Genomic DNA, 22117 nt, shown 5'->3' on the forward strand with positions numbered 1-22117 from the left:
TTTGTGAGGTCAGTGGAACTACGTGGAAAGTGATGGCTGCTGGATTCTAAGAGTAGAGGTGTTAAAGGTCAGAGAGTGGACTCAGATAAAGTCTTTTATATCACTAGTTATTATTCTAACACTAGTATGTCCAGATAGAAGGTGGTAACTAGACTCACAGAGGCTTTGGTGGGCAGCTCGATCTCTCCATCTGTCAGCTTTAACCTGTGACATGCTGATGTATGGACACATTTTCAGAAGACTGGAGCATTTAGAATGATTCTCTCTACATGTTAAATCCACATATGTCCCCATGTGGTTATGTATTTATAGTTGTGCATAGATTTTTTGTGAATACACAAATTGAAAAAAAGGTTGCTAGAGTGAAAAAGTTTATTCTCTATAATATGCTTGTTCCTCTGAAAGTCACCTGGAGAACTTTCTCTTTCAGGTGTTACAGTGAGCACAGCTGTGGATCTGCAGAAGAGAATCATTGGGGGTCATAATTGTACGCAAACCGAGCGTCAGTACCATGTGAAGTTTGTTGATAGCAACAATGAACGATCTGTGGTGGCTCTCTGATCGGTAACAAGTGGATTCTGACGCAGCTCACTGCTGGACCTGGTGAGTGAATGGAGGTTTAGTTACTTTACTCTAGAGCAATGAATGTCTTGTTAATGACTTCAGTCTCAAGTCCTGAAGCAGATGGTGTTGATGTAAGGTATAAAAATGGAATGCCTAACTTTCTAATCATTTCCAATATTTTCATTTTTTTAATAAATACAAACTTAAATGAGATGGATTTTAAAATTGATTTTGATCCTTTATCTCATCCTATTCATAGGGGTATGAGAGCACATGTAGGTGTGCACCCTTCAAAGACAGCAGGTCAACCAGTGGTAATCACGGCACCACCCGTGATCTTTGCCCACAACAAGAAGATGCATGACATCATGCTGGTGGAATTACCTAACTTGTTCAGATTCAACCTGTACGTCTCCCTGATACACGTGACTGTGAAAATATTCCCAACAAGTGAGTTCGGATGTTTGTCTCAATCTATATCAAAGCTAACTCTTGAGGTATAAAGCAACACTAACAACAAAACAACTTGTTTCTTTACATATTTTTAAACTGTATTTCAGCCTTCAGATTGCAGTCATGGCACACAGCTAGGAATCTTAGTATAATAAAGAGGTGAGAACAACTTTTGTTTCTAAGAATGATATACATTGTTTATAACACTCCATGGTTGTATTTTGCTTGGCTTTTCAAACAAAAGCAAACCATTTATCTAAAGTAGTTTTTGGAAAGAAAATAAATACAGTTAGAGTTAGAGGATGTGTATTTGAGTCTCTGACATTTGTTGGTATTTTTTCATGAAAGATGATAAAGAATGACAGTAAGCATTTTCTCAACTATTAGCTTGTAGCAAAGGATTTTTTTTTCTTTGAAGTTAACACTTTTTCTTTAATCTTCATCTAGACTTTAATTCGATCACAGAAACACTCCAATGTGCTGACATCGATCAAGTCCTGGGCTGTAAAGGCGTGCATATTCAGGGAAAGACCAATCGATCCATCAGCTCCATGGCGATAATCACTGGATCTGTGGCAGAACTTGTGGAGTGGATATATCTCCCGTTAGTTGGAATGGCTTCTTACTTTTATGTTTCATAAATTCATGCATGTGAACAACTTTGAAAATAATTAGTTTTTTAAATAATTTTAATAAATGTAAACTTTTTTTACACAAACAATATCTCTCTGGCAGGGTGACTCGGTGGAGGATGTGGCACGATAACACGATTATGGGGTCATTTCTCTCATGATTGATGGTCATCGAGCCTGCGTTAAACCAGCTGTATTCATGAATGTCTGTAAATACATGAAGTGGATCAAAGAGAACCGTGCCTATAGGTGCTTTTAAACAAATTCAAGAAATTTATAAATGGGTAATAATGTCTGAGTCTGGACATTCACTCCTACACTGTTGTTAGAGAAAAAAGAAAAGCATGCTTGAATTGTTTCAATTTCTAAAATAAACAGCATGAATGTTACTTGTTGTTATTCAGTCTTAGTATGGAACAACCAAGGAACACAAGAGTCTTCTGTTATACAACAATACTGACACATCAAGTAAACTTTTGACTCTCCTTCAACAAGTTTGTAGAAGGAAAATAAAATGACACACCATCATTGTCTCTGAAGTTTTATTACATTTTTGCTTTTGGAGCTTTGGGTTGACACAAGTTGTAAAAACGTGACTGACATCATTATGTTTTAACTTATTGTATTGAAATGTTAACATATATTTTCTTTTTTGCTGTACACATGAAGTAGGCATTGCAGTGGCTCATGTATGCCCTTAAAACTCAGAAAAACATCTTAAAAATAGAACAGAGAGTCAGAAAAAAATACCTTAACCAATCACTTTCAAAACCGGAAGTTAGAAGCAGCATTAGGTTTATTCTTCTAGCACACAAAGACACCAAATAGATTGGAGTAAACCTGCAAGTCTTCTCCACGCTAACAGATATAGTTTTTAAAATATATTATAAAGTATGTTACCCTCATTGACATTCTGATTAGTGGAACAAACCGCAGCAACAACAAAAACCAAACACACTCTCAGGACACTTAAACAAAATTACTAAAAAAATCCAAGGAACACAAGGAATAACACAGGAACACAAAAACATCAAACAATGATCCAACACGAGACAGGGAACCAGATAAACTAATTCACAGAGTAATTAACACTGGTGTGGAATACAGGACACAGGTGAAATGAATGAGGGGAATCAAAAAAAGAAAGGAAACACACAAGGACAAGAAGTAAAACTAAACTAGACACAGGGAAAAAGTAACTACAAAATGAAACAGGAGACAAAAGACTGAGAAACACAATAATACACAAAAAGGAATACAACAAGAGGCACGGATCACAAAACACAAGGAAGACATAAGACAAGGGAGGAAACAAGGCATGAAACACAAGGAAAAACAAAACTAAAAGACCAACTCATGACATATGTCCGAAAAAATACATTTAACTTTTTTCTTAATGAAAAAGGATGATCAACTCATGATAACTATACAAAACTGATAATTGAGTGATCACAAAGATAAAGATGAAAAGCGGTCAACAAAAAACAAGGGGACCCAGCTCACCCTCTCTCTCCAACTGTAAACAAAAGGTAACAGGTGGCTCAAATGAATATAATATATCCCAGCCCTTAACATAGACTGCAATTTACCTAATCAATGTGACACAATACACCATATCATAAACAAACAAAATAAAACCCACAAAATATACAAAGCAATAACCTACCATAAACCTCAAAAATAGGTACACTATAATCATGGCTCCTACACCAGACCCAGTGTTTTTGTCACAGTTCATGGTGAATTGCTTTCAATTCGTTTTTTTTTTTCTTCATTTTAGTGGATACGAGTGCCTTAGAGTTTTTTTAAGACACTACAACATGGGCTGTTTTAAATTTATCAGAGTTGTGTTTCTGGCCACTGTAAAATTACAAAGTAGCTTGATGGGAATGTTTGAGGTGAACTCTGTCCTTAATGGGGGTGCAAACATTTTGAAAGCAGAGGAAATTGGCAATGCAGGTTAGGAGATGTGGATTGAAGGAAGGGTCGTATAAAATGCTCTCTCACGACATTTAACATAGCATCAAATATGATGTCTAAGACATTGTTAGCATACAAGTTCATATGCTTTTAGAACAGCCGTTTTAACTTTAGCATAATGTGTAATGTGTAATTATGACTATCTGGCCATCCTCTAGCCTGTGCCATACGCTCAAACAATGCAAAAAAATGTGTCCTGGTCTGTTTCATCAAATTTAGGCAGAAGACGCAAGCTCTCAGAAACATCAAAACCAGTAGATCCCCTTCTACCACTGGACAACAATATTGTGCTTTCTTCTTCCTTTAGCAGTTCCCACTTTAACTGCTGTACTTTAGCTCTCTCCGTTTCCAATGCTAGCTCAGCCCTCATCTCTCCCTCTCAAACTCAAGCAGTAGCTTCTCTTTCTCCAACTTGGATTTTTCCTTCTCTAGCTGCAGATATTCAAATGACAAAGTACCCCCAATGAGCTCTGAACTGACTGGACCTGGAGCTACTGGAGCCTGAACTACCACAAAAGATTGGCAGAAACAGCTAGCCCCTCAACAATGCCCCTTAGCTCAGCCTTTCTTGGTACTTTGTCAGTTTTTGACCAGCCCAATGAACCGCCAAGTCAACTAAATCTGCCTTTGTAAACTGAGCTAAAGTACTTGAGATGGCACTTTTCAGAAACTCTGAGACCAAAGCAGTACTATGCTCTAACTCCATCTTGCACAAAAGTCACACTGACTACCTGTCTGCGCACCCAAAGAAAAGACAAGGCAGTCTGAGCCACACAATACACAACCCCAGGGAGATTGAGTGATTATGGAGCGCCCCCTCCTAGCTGCCTAACCCAAAACTTACAACTGAACCCTAGTCTTCATGTGCGTACTGGCAGTGGTATTATGCACCTACAAACCGTCTGTATTGAGGAGACGACTTGCCTCAGTCAATACTTCAGGGTGCTCCCGAGACAACTGCTGCTACCCCCCGCACGGACAACACACAAAAACAACAAACGGCCCTGAAAACAAAAACAAAAAATCAGCAACCTCTCCTTGTGAGATGACTGCTGCTTCAGCCTATCTGGGGGACACACTCAATGCTCCAGCCAGACAGCAAAATAGCACTGCTACCCAGCCACAATCATCCCCACAGTCGTATACTACAAAGCTCCAACCCCCCAGTCCATCCGGATGCACAGCTACTTTGCAGCTACAGACACGAGAACTACGCCGTCCCAAACCCTACCTGCTCAACTTACCCATAAGAAGAACCATCACTGTGGGCCTCCCGACCAAGCTAGACTACACAACACAAGCAAATAGTACTATTGAAGGTTCAAAATTGGACGAGCCCCCACCTGTTACGCCCAGCTCGTTTAAGAGCTCACCAAGGAAGGGAGGTCCCCACAGCGACAGCTTTTAAATTAGTAAATCATTTTATTAATAGTAATTAACAACGGAAAAACTAATGATGAAGTCAGCTATCAGTAGTGTGGTGAGGGTGTTGGGTGCTGTGAGACTATGTGTGCTAACTAACGCTATGTGTGAAAGGTAACCAAAGCTAAACTCAACATAATCACAAAAGGAAACAAAGAGGGTGCCTGGCAGGCACCAGCCTTCAGGAGGGAGAGAGAGAGAGCCATCTTGGATTCCTCCAGGTTTTAAAGGCTCCCAGCAGGTGTAGCCAATCCCTAAACGAGATGGAGGGGCAGACACTCCAGGATGACCTGGAAGGGGAAAGCAGAGGCAGGAAAACACACGGACCAAGGCCTATGGCCGACACAATTGTTATTTGAAGTTTTGCCAGACAAGAGCCATAAGTGCTCTGTAACTATGCTTTACTAAGAAAAGTTTCAAACTACCTTTAATCTTGTTTAAATAAAGGCTCCATTTTCATTTTTGTTGTGACCAGACAGATGTGGAAAGAAAAATAAATGCTGTAAAGTGGACACATAGACAACCATGGCTGTGATTTATGAAGAAAACATTGCATTCAGTGTACATATGCACAGTTATAAAATAATTTCTTTTGACATACTGTATGCAGATTTTGGATTTGTTGGTTCGTGGGCATATGGGTTCCATTCACTACTTAATAAGTGATTCTCCTGGTCTAATCTCTTGTCATCTCTTGGACCTTCTTGGCATACCACCAGGCCAGCAGCAGTCTTGTACCTGGACCTTACAATAATATAAACATCTAAGATGCCATGATAGTTAATGTTAATGTTAATGTGTCTTAATTTGTCTGTCACATCTTGTAATGTGTTTTTCAGTGAAACAAATCATCATCATTGTCTGTGAACTAATACTGTTGTCTTATTCCTAGGACAATTTGGATAAAGGTTTTAACTTGTTCATTATTTAATGTCTGTTTTATCTGGACAGGTTTTTAAGAAAGAGCATCTAAAACAACGGAACGCTCAAACTGCGAGAATTTGGGAAGGTTATGTAGAATATTTCATTTAAGCAAATTTCTAACTATAATGCCATCTGTCTTAATTATTGTATTCCTTTTTTTGTGTATTTAAGTTTTTAAATGGTGCAAACAGTAGCTCAGTCCATAGGGACTTGGCTTGGGAACCAAAGGGTCGCCCAGGTATGGACGAAGTTTCGGCAAGTGGACTGGTGGCTGAGAGTGTCTTGGTTCACTTGCCTGGGCACTGCAAGATGCGCTTGAGCAAGGCACCAAATCACCCAACTGCTCGGGGTGTGCTGATTGATGGGTAGTATCCTCACTCTGACATCTCTCCCAAAGTGCATGTCCACTGCATGTGTGTGTGCATGATTGTATGTATATATACCAAAAAACTTTGTGTGTAGCATGTCCAAAAAAATAACACGAGTGAAAAAATGTAATTTCCCCCTTGGGATTAATAAAGTACGTTTCTCCTTCTTTATTGACCTCATCACATGAAACGGCAACAATATAATGATACATACATATTGAAAGGCTTATACTGTCAATAGACAACACAGACAATTTTGGTCAAAAGGCCCTTTCTGGAAAAACAAAAACAAAAAAAAAAGACAAAAAATGTTACAAAACAAAAAATAACAAATAGATTTCTGTGGCCAGTCTTCTGTTGCGTCTTCTTCGCCAGTGAGCTAGAGATGTTTCTTACCCTACAGTCATTTCATGGACATCATGTCAAATTCTCATCCCTCTGATATCTGTCTCTCAGGGTGACTCTGGTGGAGGAGTGGTGCAAGCTTTATGGGGTCATTTCTTTTGGTAGTTTCAGTCCTGGCTGTGTTCATTATGATGCATTTATTGACTTCTGTGAATACCTTAAATGGATAAAAGAGACTGCTGGCATCCCTTAAAGAGACAACGTAAAGAAAGATCTACTAAATGATTGAACTTGAAATGTCTCTTTGAGTTGGCATCTCATTTGCAGTTAATAAATGAAGACTTGATTTGATCAGAATAAATAAGTGTCTGTCTTCTTAAAAAGATCATTTAGACCAAACATTAGCAGTAATTCAAAAAACAGTGTTTACAACAGCAACCTTTGTAGAGAAATGATTAAGAGTACTTAAATAGTTGTGGTGAAGAGAGAGCTGAGCCAAAGGCAAAGCTATACATTTACTGGTCAATCTATGTTTCTACCCTCACCTATGGTCATGAGCTGTGGGTAGTGACCGAAAGAAGAAGATCATGAATAGAAGCGGCCGAAATGAGCTTTTTTCCGCAGGGTGTCTGGGCTCAGTCTTAGAGATAGGGTCAGGAGCTCAGACATCTCGGAGAGGCTCAAAGTAGAGCCACTGCTCCTCCACATCAAGAGGAGCCAGATGAGGTGGCATCTAATAAAGATGCATCCCGGACTCTGTTTTCAGGCATGTCCATTTGGTAGGAGGCCACGGGGAAGACCTAGGACACACTGGCAAGATTATATCTCTCAGCTGGCCTGGGAACGCCTCGGTATCCTCCCAGAAGAGCTGGTGGAAGTGGACAGGGAGAGTACGGTCTGGGTTCCCTGCTAACGAGTAACCCTGTTTGTCCACCATTTGATAATAATAATAATAAGATAATAATAATATAATAATAATAATAATATAATAATAATAATAATAATAATACAATTACAGTGGGGATTTGGATTCTGTCCAGGAGTAATATGATCAAGTGTCAAAGTTCAGTTCAGTCAGAATGTTGAAGGTGTGGTGGATAACAAACTTTAGTGGTTAACCAATCAATAAAGGGTTAATATGTGGTTGGGTCAACTACAAGAGGAAAGCCCTCAGTATTTTCCTTATTTCTATTTTTAACCCTCAGGTTGATATTAAGTCAGTGTTGAATGAAATGATAGATTTCAACACAACTTTAATCTTTGCACAACATTTGGGGAACACCTCTTATTTGTGGATCATTGAACTTTTCTTTATTTGAACTCAGTGTGTTTCAGCTCTTGTCCTTTCAAAGAGTGTAGAAACAATGACACCTGCTGATGAAAGGTACCCGACTGATCTCAGGTTACAGCCTGCAATAAAGAACAACCCACTAGGTGGCAGACAGGTACTTAACAAAGGTCCACCAGGTGAGTTTCTCAACCTGCAAAACACCACCAGGTGAATTTCAGATGAATCTCAAGCTTTTATAGTGAGTATCAACTACAACCAGTGGCTCTCTATTTCAATCAGGAGAGACAAAATTTGAAGAGTGAAATGTCATTTATTACGACTTAATGAAGAATGAACTTTGACAGAAATCTTTGGTTCAAGGACTCTATGGGATCATTTTGTGAGCATAAGTGTGAATCTGGCAGCAAAAGAAATCCCCCTAGAGTCCAGACACTGGTGGCGGTGGCTGAGGATTTCTAGGAATTGAGGACTTGCAGAGACCGGGTGGAGGGATGCGAACTATCTACAGCAAGGAACTAGCTGGAGAGAGAGAGAGAGAGAGAGATGAAGAGAGAGAGAGAGAGAGAGAGAGAGAGAAAGAGAGAGAGAGAGAGAGAGAGAGAGAGAGAGAGAGAGAGAGAGAGAGAGATTGAGAGAGAGAGATATAGAAAGACAGCAGCAGGAAGTTGATAGGCTGACGATAAGGTCGTGCCACTGTGCTATTGGATGACAGCCGCCGCTGATTAACCAATGATGGCTCCAGGAGCACGCAGCTGGAAGAGGTTAAGCTATTGAGCAAGAGGGAGGAGAGTTAAACCACTGCCCTGAATGCTCTTATAGTCTTCCTGTCCGAACCTTCACTAGAGCTACATTAGTTTGTCTGTTAAAAGTGATATAAGTATTTGTTTTGGTCATCTCAAATTAATGAAGGTCGACCTTATGGCCTTTAAACAATGGTCCAATCTTCATGATTCACTGATGGAAAATATTGAAAATAAATCTACACTTGAATGACATCATGAGATGAAAGTTGAGTCAAACAGATCATGGATGTCTTACTGTCTTACTATCTTACTGATCTTCCGGTTGTGTAAGATGCTTGATTGTGACTGGTCCAAACTCCTTGAAGACGGTGAATAACTTTCTTTAACATGAGCAACGCCACAGTCAAACTGATCGCACGTCATGTATAACAAAAAGCGTTCTGGCACATTCAGCTTCTGCTTGTTGCCACCATAGACCAAGGTGAGGTAAAACTGTTAGCTTCCGTTAGCATCATATTGGTATACAATGTGGCTAAAATGTAAGCTTCGGCTAGCATGCTAAATCGGCAGGCTAAGGATGTTTGCATATTGGATCCTGTCCATCAATATTAGCGATGAGCAGAGCAGGTGAGAGAAACTTTAGGTAACCAGGCTCTATAAAGAAACTTAAACCATGAGCGGTGGTGATGATAGCAGCAGGGTTCAAAGTTGTGACATTAGTTTGTTTTTAAAGGTGTGTGAACAGCAGAGCTCAGAGAAGGAGAGCTGAATGAGGACAGTTTCATGTTAAATCCACCGCAACAGGCAGATAAGAATCCATCACCATGGAACGCTGACTAATGTGGAATCACTGGGACTATCTTTAAAAAAAAAACTTCAACCTGAAGGATTCTTTTTCCAATAGCAACCCTCTAACCACACATTATCCCTTACAGAGTAGGGCCGAAGTAGAGCTGCTGGGTTGGAGCTGGAGACACGGGGTGGTGTCAGGACTGTTTGATTGTATCTCAAAGTGACAGTAAAACATTTAGAAAACAAAAAATAGAGAGCAGAAAGCAACTTGCAAACGCCATTAACTTGGATTTTATTTTTAAAGCACATCACATCAAAGAAAAACTTGCAATCAGATAATGCATATTTTCTGGCGTGAGTGTAACAAAGTGAGAAAGAGAAGGAGTGTAACACTGAAATATAAAAATGTGTCTTACTGATACACCTGATACATGAAAATGAATTACTGGTGAGGACTATGTCCTGGTCAGAGGTGTCAAAAGTATTCACATTCATTACTCATGTAGAAGTATAGATGCTAGGGTTTAAAAATACTTCTGTAGAAGTTGAAGTATGAACTCAAGCTTTTTATTTAAGTAAAAGTGTAAAAGTACTGGTTTCAAAACTACTTAAAGTATAAAAGTAAAAGTAATGTAAGGGGAAAAAAAATTTCATGAAGGACAAAAGCTTAGGCTGCACCACAGGGGCCTATAGTGCACGACCCCACCACCCAAAAAATACATTTTTCTAGAGGCCATAATGACTATAATGTTATATTAAAGGTGACATATTATGCTCTTTTTCATCAACATATATTGGTCTAAGAGGTCCCCAAAACATGTCTTTAAAGTTTATGCTCAAAAAAACACTTTGAAATCAGATTTTGGTCTGCCTGTAAACCCCTCTTTTTCAGCCCTGCTCAGAACAGGCTGTTTTCTGTGTCTGTGCCTTTAAATGAGAATGAGCTCTCTGACCACGCCCCCTCAGGAAGAGGATGTGCCCTCGGCTGTCCAGTTGATCTAATGTTTACATGTTGGCTGAATATACACGGCTGCTCACAGACCTGCGTTACTTCAACCCTCTGAATCTGATCCAGAATCTGATCCTGAAGCCTGCAGCAGGACCTTTCTGAACGATCGGTCACAGATTTAGTGTTTCTTGTTGTTTTATTTGTCAGTATCTCGACGTGTGTCTTGGTACACAGCTACAAACATGTAGCTATGTGGCTATGCTAACTAGCGCTAGCACTTATTCATGATAAATAAAAATCATCCACTAGATCTTCAAATCTGCAGACGTGGGGAGTAAAACCGACCTTTGTGTTTATTAAGACAGCCTACAAATAGCATGCCTCCCTCCTAAGCTCCTTGTTAGCACACATTTATGCAGGTAATAAAAAACAGAGGAGGGGTTGAGTTGTATTTTATACAGTCTATGGGCTGAACAAGCTCCGAGCTCTGACTTCCGTTACAGACCGGATGGCGTTATGACGTATGAAAAACACTTAAAACTGAAACGGCTCGTTTCACACACATTTACAGAAAGGTGTAGAAATCAGAACAGGGGCAGAATGGATTCTTTTCATTTTTGGGGGGTTTGTAGACATGCCAGGGACACATATTTCAGGTAGAGAACCATTAAAAAGTCAATTTTGCATGATATGTCACCTTTAATATGTTAATGTTGAAATATTGGGGTTGCACCTATTTCAGCCGCATTTATGGCCATTGAAAATGAACTCATTTTAGTGTAATGCAAATACATTAAAGAACTATATATGTGTACTACTGAGCATTAAGTAGTACCTGTGTTTCATGGAGCGGAAGACATGATGACTCGTGGCCTATAAGTATTGTAATGGTGCAAAAAGTCAAACCTCACAGGCATGTTATCAATAGCCTTTATTGGAATGTCAATGTACATAACATTTTGTAACGATGACGAGCCAAAATGAAATTAGAGAAACAAGGCTAATTTTTAAAATGTAAAGAGTAGAAGTAAAAAGTTAGCTGAAAAACAATTACTCCACTAGAGTATAGATACCCAAATTTTCTACTTAAGTAAGGTAACAAAGTATATGTACTTTGTTACTTGACGCCTCTGCTCCTGGTACATTACAACATCAACAAATACATAGAGCTCTGTGTGTTTCTAAAAGCTCCACAAACTCCATCATGTCAGTGAACAAAAAGAGCCTTTTGTATTCTTACTATGAGATAGAGATATTTGAATGAACAGTTGGATACACTGACTGTAAAGCATGTGCGGTTGCAGGGTGCCAAAGTTGTATTCATTTCCATTTGACACACCACAAGGTAAATTCAGGAGATAAAAGCGCAGGGTGTGTGAGCTCCATTGTTTTGATAAGGCAATGGCAAATTTGACTGAGTCACCCTCATCCAAACCCCGACGTTTAATCTTAAGCTAACAGTTAAAAAGGAAAATATGGTGAGTGCCAAAGACAGACAACACAGCTGAGTGTGAGACCACATTTTATGGAGAGAAATCTAAAAAGAAAGCTAATCCTTTATCAACCTTTTCTTGAGTGATTTACATTAGAGCAGTGTTTTAAGACTCCAGTGAGTTTAATGAGACTGATTGTGACTTGGGAACTGCTCAGTTTGCTAACATTTCAGTTGTTTCTGAGTAAAAATAAATTGGAGTCCAATTGTTTTTGGCATTTCATCATCAACATTTCATCCTCTTAGTTAACTAAGCCTGACTGTTCTGCTTCAAGACAGTCGTCTTGTTTAAATCAATGAAAATATAATAATAATAATAATAATAATAATAATAATAATAATAATAATAATAATAATAATAATAATAACAACAACAAAAACAACAATTAAATAAATAAATAATAAAAATAATAATAATAAAAATAACAATAACAATAACAATAATTAAATACATAATAATAATAATAATAATAATAATAATAATAATAATAATAATAATAATTAAATAAATACATAATAATAATAATAATAATAATAATTATAATAACAAAAACAATAACAATAACAATAATTAAATACATAATAATAATAATAATAATAATAATAATAAAGCACTTACCAAAACAAATATTACAAAGTGCTTTACATCATAAAAACCCACAATAATAAACAATGCATGGGGGGCATATAGAGCTAATAAGACAATTTAAGTGAAACAGCTGAATAAAAGAGCAAAAGAGAAACTACTAAAAGCAATTAAAACATTAAAATCAGTAAAACGAATAAAAAAATGAGTGAATATAAGAAAAATGTTAATAATAGTAGTAGCATCGTGGATAAAACAATATTACAAGAAGGCCTTCTGATAAAAAATATGTTTTCAGCTGTGTTTTAAAAGAAGATATTGATGCAGCTCTCCTGAGATCCTCAGGCAAATTGTTCCATAGTCGTGGAGCCTGCGCAGCAAATGCTTGGTCACCCTTCGATGTTAAGTTTGTGACTGGAACTTTATGGAGATTCCTGCCTGAGGATCTGTGGCTGTGTCTGCTGGTAGGGTGACAGCAACTCATATATATATTCAGGGGCCAGGCTGTGAAGTGCTTTTAAAGGGATAAGCAAAAGCTTAAAATCTATTCTAAAAGCAATGGACAGCAAGTGAAGGGTCATTAACCCTCCTGTTATGTTGCGGGTCAAATTGACCCTTTTTAAAGTCTATTTTAGGCAATATATGAGTTCCAAACCAGCTAAATGCAGCACAAAAATCTGGGCAGCATGTGACAGAAAAGGAGTCGTGTTCATTTACTAACATCACTTCATAAAAATAAAAAAAATCTAAATTTAAAATAAAATAAACAAAAATCTTTGTCATGTCAAACTATTGTATTTATATTTAGTGCTTTCCAACGTACATTAAAAAAGATTTAACATGAATTATAATGAAAAACGAGTTATCCTCATTGAACCATGATCTGTGAGAATAAAAGAACACCGATGGACCAAATCTTGATTTAAATGGTTAATAATGGAGTTAAAATTTGATTTAAAGAAAATGTGTTTTGGGATTTTTTGGGGTTCTGACACTTTTGGATAATTGAATATGCCCGGGTCAAATTGACCCAGGAACATTATTGCTGTTCCAGAGAAACCAACAAAACAGGAGGGTTAAAACAGGAGTAATGTGCTCTCTCTTCTTGGTTGTGGTTAAAAGTCTTGCTGCTGAATTTTGTACCAACTGTAGTTGATTGATATATTTTTGAGTTATACCTGTTAAAAGCCTATTACAGTAATCTAACCTAGAAGAAATAAAAAGCATGAATAATCGTTTGCGTGTCATTAAAACTCAGCATTGATCTTATCCGGGCAATATTCCTAAGGTGATAAAAGCAGGACTGGATGTTATTAGTATGTTTTTCAAATATATACTAAAATACTACTAGTGCATTGACAGAGGGGGAGAAAAAGTTGCTGTTTTAGGGGAACAGACATGAACATGAGGAAATACTGACAACAAATGGTATGAAAGTAAGGGTTTAGCACAATGGATGGCTGTGAGATAATAGGCCTCTCAGACTGTGTTGAAAACTACACTCTACTCACTGTATAGTGACTGTTAATAGCATACACAACTTTGAAGAGCTGTCATACCTTTTATGTTGCACTCACACAATGCATTGTGAAAAGTTGGGATATACAATCATGCATTGATGTGCAAAGGGAAGTGGCTGATGAATGAGAATATCAAGACCAGAAAAGTTCAGATATGATTAGATTTTTTACCAAAATCAAGCTCTTGTATGAAGAGTACAAAGTATTTCTTGTTGATGATGACAGACAGGAGACCATAGTCTGTATGTATAGTCATTTATAGTCTCCAAAAATGGGGGTTAGGCCAACAAGACTATATTTTCTTATGATGTGTCTTTTTTCCCCCTCATAACTCTGACATTAATATGAGATAAACACTGCCTTGAAGAAACCCACCTCACTTTGCCCTCGACTGATAAGTTTAGTAGCCTACTCCATGGATCCTGATGTCCCCCAAAGCCTGAGATAGAAAGGATAGATGGGTAGTGAGAGCCAGCACATCACTGGGGTTATCAAGTGGGCTCCTCCCTTCAATGATGTGTTCTTTAGTTCGGCCAACGACAAATTGAAGAGTTAGCTCAGACGTCCCAAAGTAACCCCTCTCCATGCCAGCTCCCATTGTTCATCATATCCACCAGCAGAACACCCCAATCTAATAACCCAACCCATCCAGTATTGCCACGTACATGGACCCAGGCTCTGTACATGCAAGATCCAGGTCGTAACAACACCAATGCAATCTGCTCTGCCACCTGGACCCGAGTAGTCCCCACCACCCAACACCCAACAGGAAGAGTCTGCAGCTAGATGTTAGAAGACAGGGGAGGCAGAGCCAAGATGGGATGCCAATCTAGGCTCTACCCTCCCTACTGAATCTTTCCTTAATTCTGTTTTGACCCCCTGCTGATATCAATTCTCCTCATCCAGATCCACTGACTTGTTTTAACTGCTTCGTCAGACATTTCCTTCAGAAAGTCAGAATAAAAAATAATGTCACATATTTGTTTCTGTGCTAACACTCAATTGTTTTTTTGTGTGTGGTCCTAATCCTCTTCCATTAAAGCCAAAGTCTTTAAGTTTTAATTTACTTTAAGAACTAAAAGTGAGAGTACTTGTCAGGCAGTATAACCCATTTATTGTATAGTCATTAAATCTTCTTTTAATTGACTTCAACAAACAGTTTAGTAAGAATTCAGATCAATGCCTGACATGAGCAGATAAATAAAGAATAATAATACGTATGCTACACTCAGAATATTCCATGTCTGTTCCAGTGACTGATTCCTAGATGCCAGTGAACAAAAAGATCCTTGTGCAAATTAACGTATAGATAGTGATATTTAAATGGACATGTAGATACTCTCACCGCAGAGACAAGAGCAGCCAAAGTGCTCTGCAGTTCCATTTATTCAAATATGATGTACTATCATACAATGAAGCTGATTCAAACTCCTCGATTTTTATGAGCCATGGTGTTAAGAGGAAACATTACTAAGGTGCCAAATATCTACTAAATAAATCCTGAAGTTCAAAGCTTTAGTGAACATACCGTGACGAATATGACTCTGAGCAACTTCAAGATGCAGTAGAGCCGATAGAAAAGTGCAAAATAAGCAGTTGTAGTTTGTGTGTGCTGTGGATTCAAAGAGCTTTTGGTTTGATTTTCTTTGAAAAATAACATGTAATGAAAGCTAAAAATGTCAACATGTTCAGGATAGAAATAAACATGCTATCGTGCTCTGGTTCAAATAAAATGGCTCGCTAGTTGAAGGAAAATTGTGGATGCACTCCTGAATCCTGACTTGTCTGCAGTCACTCAGTTGGGGAGCGTGCATATGTTCCCACAGCTCCATGTTCCCACAGCCCCATGTTCCAAAAGCCCTATGCTCCCACAGCCCTGTGCTCCCACAGCCCCATGTTCCCACAGCCCTATGTTCCCACATCCCCATGTTCCCGTAGCCCCATGTTCCCACAGCCCTATGCTCCCACAGCCCTATGCTCCCACAGCCCTATGCTCCCACAGCCCCATGTTCCCACAGCCCTGTTTTCCCACAGCCCAATGTTCCCACAGCACAATGTTCCCACAGCCCTATGTTCCCACAGCCCTATGTTCCCAAAGCCTTATGTTCCCACAGCCCTATGTTCCCACAGCCCATTTGTTCCCACAGCCCCAAGTTCCCACAGCCCTATGTTCCCACAGCCCTATGTTCCCAAAGACTTATGTTCCCACAGCCCATTTGTTCCCACAGCCCCATGTTCCCACAGCCCCAAGTTCCCACAGCCCCAAGTTCCCACAGCTAAATGTTCCCAAGGCCCTATGTTCCCACAGCCCTATGTTCCCACAGCCCTATGTTCCCACAGCCTTATGTTCCCACAGCCCCATGTTCCCACAGCTCTATGTTCCCACAGCCGTTTATTCCCATAGCCCTTTGTTCCCACAGCCCCATGTTCCCACAGCCTTATGTTCCCACAGCCCCATGTTCCCACAGCCCCATGTTCCAAAAGCCCTATGCTCCCACATCCCTTTGTTCCCACAGCCCCATGTTCCTGCAGCATTATGTTCTCACAGACTAATGTTTCCGCAGCCCCATGTTCCCACAGCCCTATGTTCCCACAGCCCAATGTTCCCACAGCCCCAAGTTCCGACAGCCCCAAGTTCCCACAGCTAAATGTTCCCAAGGCCCTATGTTCCCACAGCGTTTTGTTCCCACAGCCCATTTGTTCCCACAGCCCCATGTTCCCACAGCCCTATGTTCCCACAACCTTATGTTCCCCCTTATGTTCCCACAGCCCTTTGTTCCCATAGCCCCAATTTCCCACAGCCCCAAGTTCCCACAGCCAAATGTTCCCTAGGCCCTATGTTCCCACAGCCCTATGTTCCCACAGCCTTATGTTCCCACAGCCCCATGTTCCCACAGCTCTATGTGCCCACAGCCTTATATTCCCATAGCCCTTTGTTCCCACAGCCCCATGTTCCCACAGCCTTATGTTCCCACAGCCCCATGTTCCCACAGCCCCATGTTCCAAAAGCCCTATGCTCCCACAGCCCTTTGTTCCCACAGCCCCATGTTCCTGCAGCATTACGTTCTCACAGACTAATGTTCCCGCAGCCCCATGTTCCCACAGCCCTATGTTCCCACAGCCCAATGTTCCCACAGCCCCAAGTTCCCACAGCCCCAAGTTCCCACAGCTAAATGTTCCCAAGGCCCTATGTTCCCACAGCGTTTTGTTCCCACAGCGTTTTGTTCCCACAGCCCATTTGTTCCCACAGCCCCATGTTCCCACAGCCCTATGTTCCCACAACCTTATGTTCCCCCTTATGTTCCCACAGCCCTTTGTTCCCATAGCCCCAATTTCCCACAGCCCCATGTTCCCACAGCCTTATGTTCCCACAGCCCCATGTTCCCACAGCCCCATGTTCCAAAAGCCCTATGCTCCCACAGCCCTTTGTTCCCACAGCCCCATGTTCCTGCAGCATTACGTTCTCACAGACTAATGTTCCCGCAGCCCCATGTTCCCACAGCCCTATGTTCCCACAGCCAAATGTTCCCACAGCCCCAAGTTCCCACAGCCCCAAGTTCCCACAGCTAAATGTTCCCAAGGCCCTATGTTCCCACAGCGTTTTGTTCCCACAGCGTTTTGTTCCCACAGCCCATTTGTTCCCACAGCCCCATGTTCCCACAGCCCTATGTTCCCACAACCTTATGTTCCCCCTTATGTTCCCACAGCCCTTTGTTCCCATAGCCCCAATTTCCCACAGCCCCATGTTCCCACAGCCTTATGTTCCCACAGCCCCATGTTCCCACAGCCCCATGTTCCAAAAGCCCTATGCTCCCACAGCCCTTTGTTCCCACAGCCCCATGTTCCTGCAGCATTATGTTCTAACAGACTAATGTTCCCGCAGCCCCATGTTCCCACAGCCCTATGTACCCACAGCCCAATGTTCACGCAGCCCCAAGTTACCACAGCCCCAAGTTCCCACAGCTAAATGTTCCCAAGGCCCTATGTTCCCACAACCTTATGTTCCCCCTTATGTTCCCACAGCCCTTTGTTCCCATAGCCCCAATTTCCCACAGCCCTATGTTCCCACATTTCCTTTTTCATAAATTTGTATCACATTTTATCCCCCTTTCTCCTTATTTGGTAGCCAATTACACCTAACTTATTATCCAGTAGTAATGGACTACAGAGGGAATGTAGCTTTTAGCTAGACCTGGTGCGCCCATCTCTTTGTTTATTGCAAATATTTAATAAAGTGTTTCCCAAAAATGTTGTGGGAGGATAGGGCTTAAATTGAAGGGAAATGTAGGAACACAAGACCTAATTTTGAAAATGTCTTAGAAATGTGGGAACATAGGGATGACCCCACTCAATTGTTTGCAATCTATTTCCCTCAGAGTACAAATGTTCATACGATTCTAATGACTTTTGCAGCAAAAGTAAATACATTGTAAAATATGAATTTTCTTGCTCTTAAAAAAGCACCAACTTGTCATAATGGAGATATTTTTCAGTGGTTGGATTGAAAATGGCGTTTTTAGTGGTTGTGTTAAGTATTTAGGTCTTAGTGAAGGTAGCCCAAACACTACACTTGGGGTAATTCCTCATTTCATGTCACATGAGCTCTACATGTGGCGCACTTTTTCTCACTCGTATTATCTTTCTGTCCAGAGGCATCTTTAGTTCATCTTTAGAGACATGAACTAAAGATGTTCAATGTTTTCACACTATAAACAGTTTTCATTGGTGCACTTGCTTTTCTATGTACCAATGAAAAGGTCAGGAAAGTGGTGATGATGTTTCTATGCCAGACATGAAGAAGTTTTGAACAAAAGGCAGGTCTGTGAGCAGATATCATGAACGTGAACAAGGGTACAGCAGCATTTGCATATAATTGATTTCAGTGATTTTGAAGAATTCATTCAGGACCAACTTGTGTTTCACTTAGACAATAATTATGGTTATTTAAACTCAGACCTGTTATGATGTGCAACATACTGGTGTAGTCTCCCTGAGATGAGAACACAGTCACTGACCGTATCACGAGGGAAAGAACACCTGATAGGTGATCAAAAAATTTGGCAATGTGAAGACGTTGTAGCCAATGGTGTTGTTTTGATAAATCATCGTGAGGTGATTGGTGGCTGGAGTGCCAACAGGGCAGCCTGAAAACATTTAAAATGCACCACTGTGGCACCAGGAGGGCAGTCAAGCAAAGATGGGTGGCATGACACGTCTTCTCCTTTTGCTGTGGGCCGGTGAGTAGTCAGCATTTTGTTTTCAAATCTGCTTCATTGGTTTATATGTTCTAAGGTTTTCTCTTAAGTATCCTGAAAAGGGAATACCACTAAAAGATGAATTTCTGAGGATGTATTTCATGTTTCTGTGAACTTGCTGTCCTCCTGAACCTGCAGCATTAGACTAAAAAGATACCCTCTGAGGTTCAACAGATGTAGGGGCACCATGATCCATGTATATTGTTGACTTAAAAGTTGTTTCCTACTCTTGTTCCAACTCACACTCACCCGGTGGAGGACTTTCTCTTTCAGGTGTCACAGTGAGCACACCTGTGGATCTGCAGAAGAGAATCGTTGGGGGTGATATATGTGGAAAAGATGAGCGTCAGTACCATGTGAAGTTTGTTGATAAAAACAATAAACTAATTTGTGGTGGCTCTCTGATCAGTAAAACGTGGATCCTGACTGCAGCTCACTGCTGGCAAATGTAAGAGAGTGACTTTTTTTTATCTAAAAGTAATATAAATTATATTTCTAACTTGAAATTTTAATCCGATATTCATGATATTATTCCTTACAGGTGGAAAACTACTTTATGTTAATGTTCAGTAAACATTATGACATGATAATATGATGTTTTTACAGAATTGTGATGTTCCTCTTTCACCTCTACCTATTTTTAGGGATATGAGACCAGTTTTAGGTTTGCATCCAGGTCCAGGTCCAGGAGAAGAAGGGACAATCCTTCTGAAAAGGCCTTACAGTAAACTGAGTCATGAACATGACATAATGCTGCTGCAGCTTCGTGACCCCATCACCAAAATTCAACCTGTAAACCCCCCTGACTGTAGCAAACGCCCCACTGTGTGAGTTTGATCTCTGAACTCTTTATTCTCTAAAATTCAGTAACTGTTGAGTACTCTTGGAAAGAGAAGGCATTTGATATAAAAGTAGTTTTTGTTCTTTTAAGTTTTCAGAATTTGTCTTGAAGAAAAATAATTCACTATTTGATTTAATGTTATGGTTTTATTTCAGTGGTAAGATGGTTCAGGTTGCAGGTCATGGACCAACAACTCTGGGTCCTAATGGCAAGAGAGGTGAGATAACTTCTGTTCATTTAATATTAACATTTATGCTTATCCCAGTGTTTTTATTGTAGCATATATAGTTTTATTATGACTCAACTGTCTTTTTTAAATACACTCCTCTTAAATGTTGGCATTCATTAACTATAAACAGAAAACCCCAAATCTACCAGTGTACTTTCTTTCCAAACTTATCTCTGAATAATAATAACTATCTCATTTACTTTGTTTATTTGTGGATACAAACTTTATTTATTTATTTACATGTTTGGTTGGTCATATTGAAGTTTTCTTTTGTATTTCAAACATGTCTTTTTCTTTTTTTCATCCAGTACCTGGTGAATCAGACACACTCCAGTGTGTAGAACTTGAAATTGTAGCCAATTCATACAAAAACTGTTTGGACAAATCAGATGATATGAAAAAATATGGCAAAAGTCACTTTAAACTTTACCAATCTCAGGGAAAGGATACATCTCCGGTGAGTAGGCATGGCTTCTATATTCTGTATTTCCTTCAGTCATATTCTTTTCTATTATAATATTTATACAAATTTTAACAAATGATGAAAAAACTTACTATATTTCATACATTCCTCTCACAGGGTGACTCTGGTGGTGGAGTGGTGTACAACAACATGATTTATGGTGTCCATACTTTCACACTTAATAGTGACTATGGCTGTGTTGCACCTGCTGGATTCGTGGACGTCTGTGAATACAAGGAATGGATTAAAAAGACTGCTGGTATCAAATTTGAGCCCAGAGTCGCGGGACAACCAAATAGTGGCTAACTGTGAAATGTCTGTCATCTTAGGCACTTCATGTTTAATTCACAAGTTACCAAACTGTATTTGTGATTGATGCATTGCCAATGGATTGGTATTCTTTCAACATGTAACTTATGATTTGAAAAGTGCTTACTACAAGAACATATAAATAAAGAAGTCTTACAGCATGAGCAGAGTTCTCTGTTTGGATTATTTCCTTTTGTTGTTGTTATGGTAAAACAAATTATAACAGTGAGGTTACTGTATAAATTGGTGACTCTTGCTGTTACATAGTATTATGTGGATTAAAAACTTAGAGACAACAACAGTGGTTTTCTATTTCTTTTAACAATTGTTATGCCCAGTCCAGGAGACACTAGAGTTCAGCATAAAGGTGAAACCTTCCTCTCCTCACTCCCAAAAAAGACCAGGAAATGGAAAAGCAGTCCACAGTTTGTTACATTTCTTCCATAAACACTAGCTGGTGATAACTTTCAGGGGTCAGGGCCAGACGTGTCTGATTGGTAGATTACCTGCAGTGTTTTTATTCTGCCCGCCATCCACAATAACATCACACACATCTGTGATTCACTTGATTTCTCTTTCTTTCATTAGTTTTTATTTGTTCTATCTTTTTTGTATGTGTGTGTACTTTTCAAAAGAAGAAGCTGTGATTCTCTTGATTTAGCAGCTTGTAACAGTAGTCCTCTCTCAGCCCACCGTGAATGCATCTCTCCCGGTGTTACGGTTTTAAAAGTGACCCTGTAAACTGGAGACCTTCAGCTGAGCGTGTCAGTGTTTGTGGAGTTTACACAGCTGTTGAAACACAGAGGGAGTTCCTGGGAATGCAAACTAGTTTAGTTTTTTATTAAGATTTCAAAATATCCTCATCAGATATTTAATGATCGTCTAAAGACGTTTATGAGGGATGCATCCGGCTGAGAGGCTCCAGTTAACAGGGTATGGAGCCAAACCATGACTTTAAT

General features: G+C 39.7%; 1 protein-coding gene and 1 long non-coding RNA gene across 2 annotated transcripts; both read left to right on the top strand.

Moving 5' to 3' along the window:
- Positions 1 to 435: 435 nt before the first annotated feature.
- On the top strand, positions 436 to 1166 carry LOC117809793. Its single transcript, XR_004630623.1, has 3 exons — positions 436 to 603; positions 824 to 1014; positions 1125 to 1166. It is a non-coding gene; the product is annotated as an uncharacterized LOC117809793 (long non-coding RNA).
- An 18051-nt stretch (positions 1167 to 19217) lies between these two features.
- Positions 19218 to 21322, top strand: LOC117809792 (anionic trypsin-2-like). Its single transcript, XM_034679298.1, has 6 exons — positions 19218 to 19298; positions 19590 to 19764; positions 19961 to 20143; positions 20313 to 20374; positions 20695 to 20843; positions 20967 to 21322. The coding sequence occupies exons 1-6, from the start codon at positions 19259 to 19261 to the stop codon at positions 21153 to 21155; spliced, it is 798 nt and encodes a 265-aa protein (XP_034535189.1). The 5' UTR covers positions 19218 to 19258; the 3' UTR covers positions 21156 to 21322.
- The last annotated feature ends 795 nt before the right edge of the window (positions 21323 to 22117 follow it).

The sequence above is a fragment of the Notolabrus celidotus genome, unplaced genomic scaffold, assembly GCF_009762535.1.
Source record: "Notolabrus celidotus isolate fNotCel1 unplaced genomic scaffold, fNotCel1.pri scaffold_447_arrow_ctg1, whole genome shotgun sequence".
Classification (NCBI taxonomy): domain Eukaryota; kingdom Metazoa; phylum Chordata; class Actinopteri; order Labriformes; family Labridae; genus Notolabrus; species Notolabrus celidotus.

Excerpts from the sequence above, each read along its gene's own strand:
- LOC117809792 (XM_034679298.1), top strand. The coding sequence starts at position 19,259 with ATGGGTGGCATGACACGTCTTCTCCTTTTGCTGTGGGCCG. Across the intron at positions 20,375-20,694 it reads GGGTCCTAATGGCAAGAGAG|TACCTGGTGAATCAGACACA; the intron begins GTGAGATAACTT and ends TTTTTCATCCAG. Across the intron at positions 20,844-20,966 it reads AGGGAAAGGATACATCTCCG|GGTGACTCTGGTGGTGGAGT; the intron begins GTGAGTAGGCAT and ends TTCCTCTCACAG.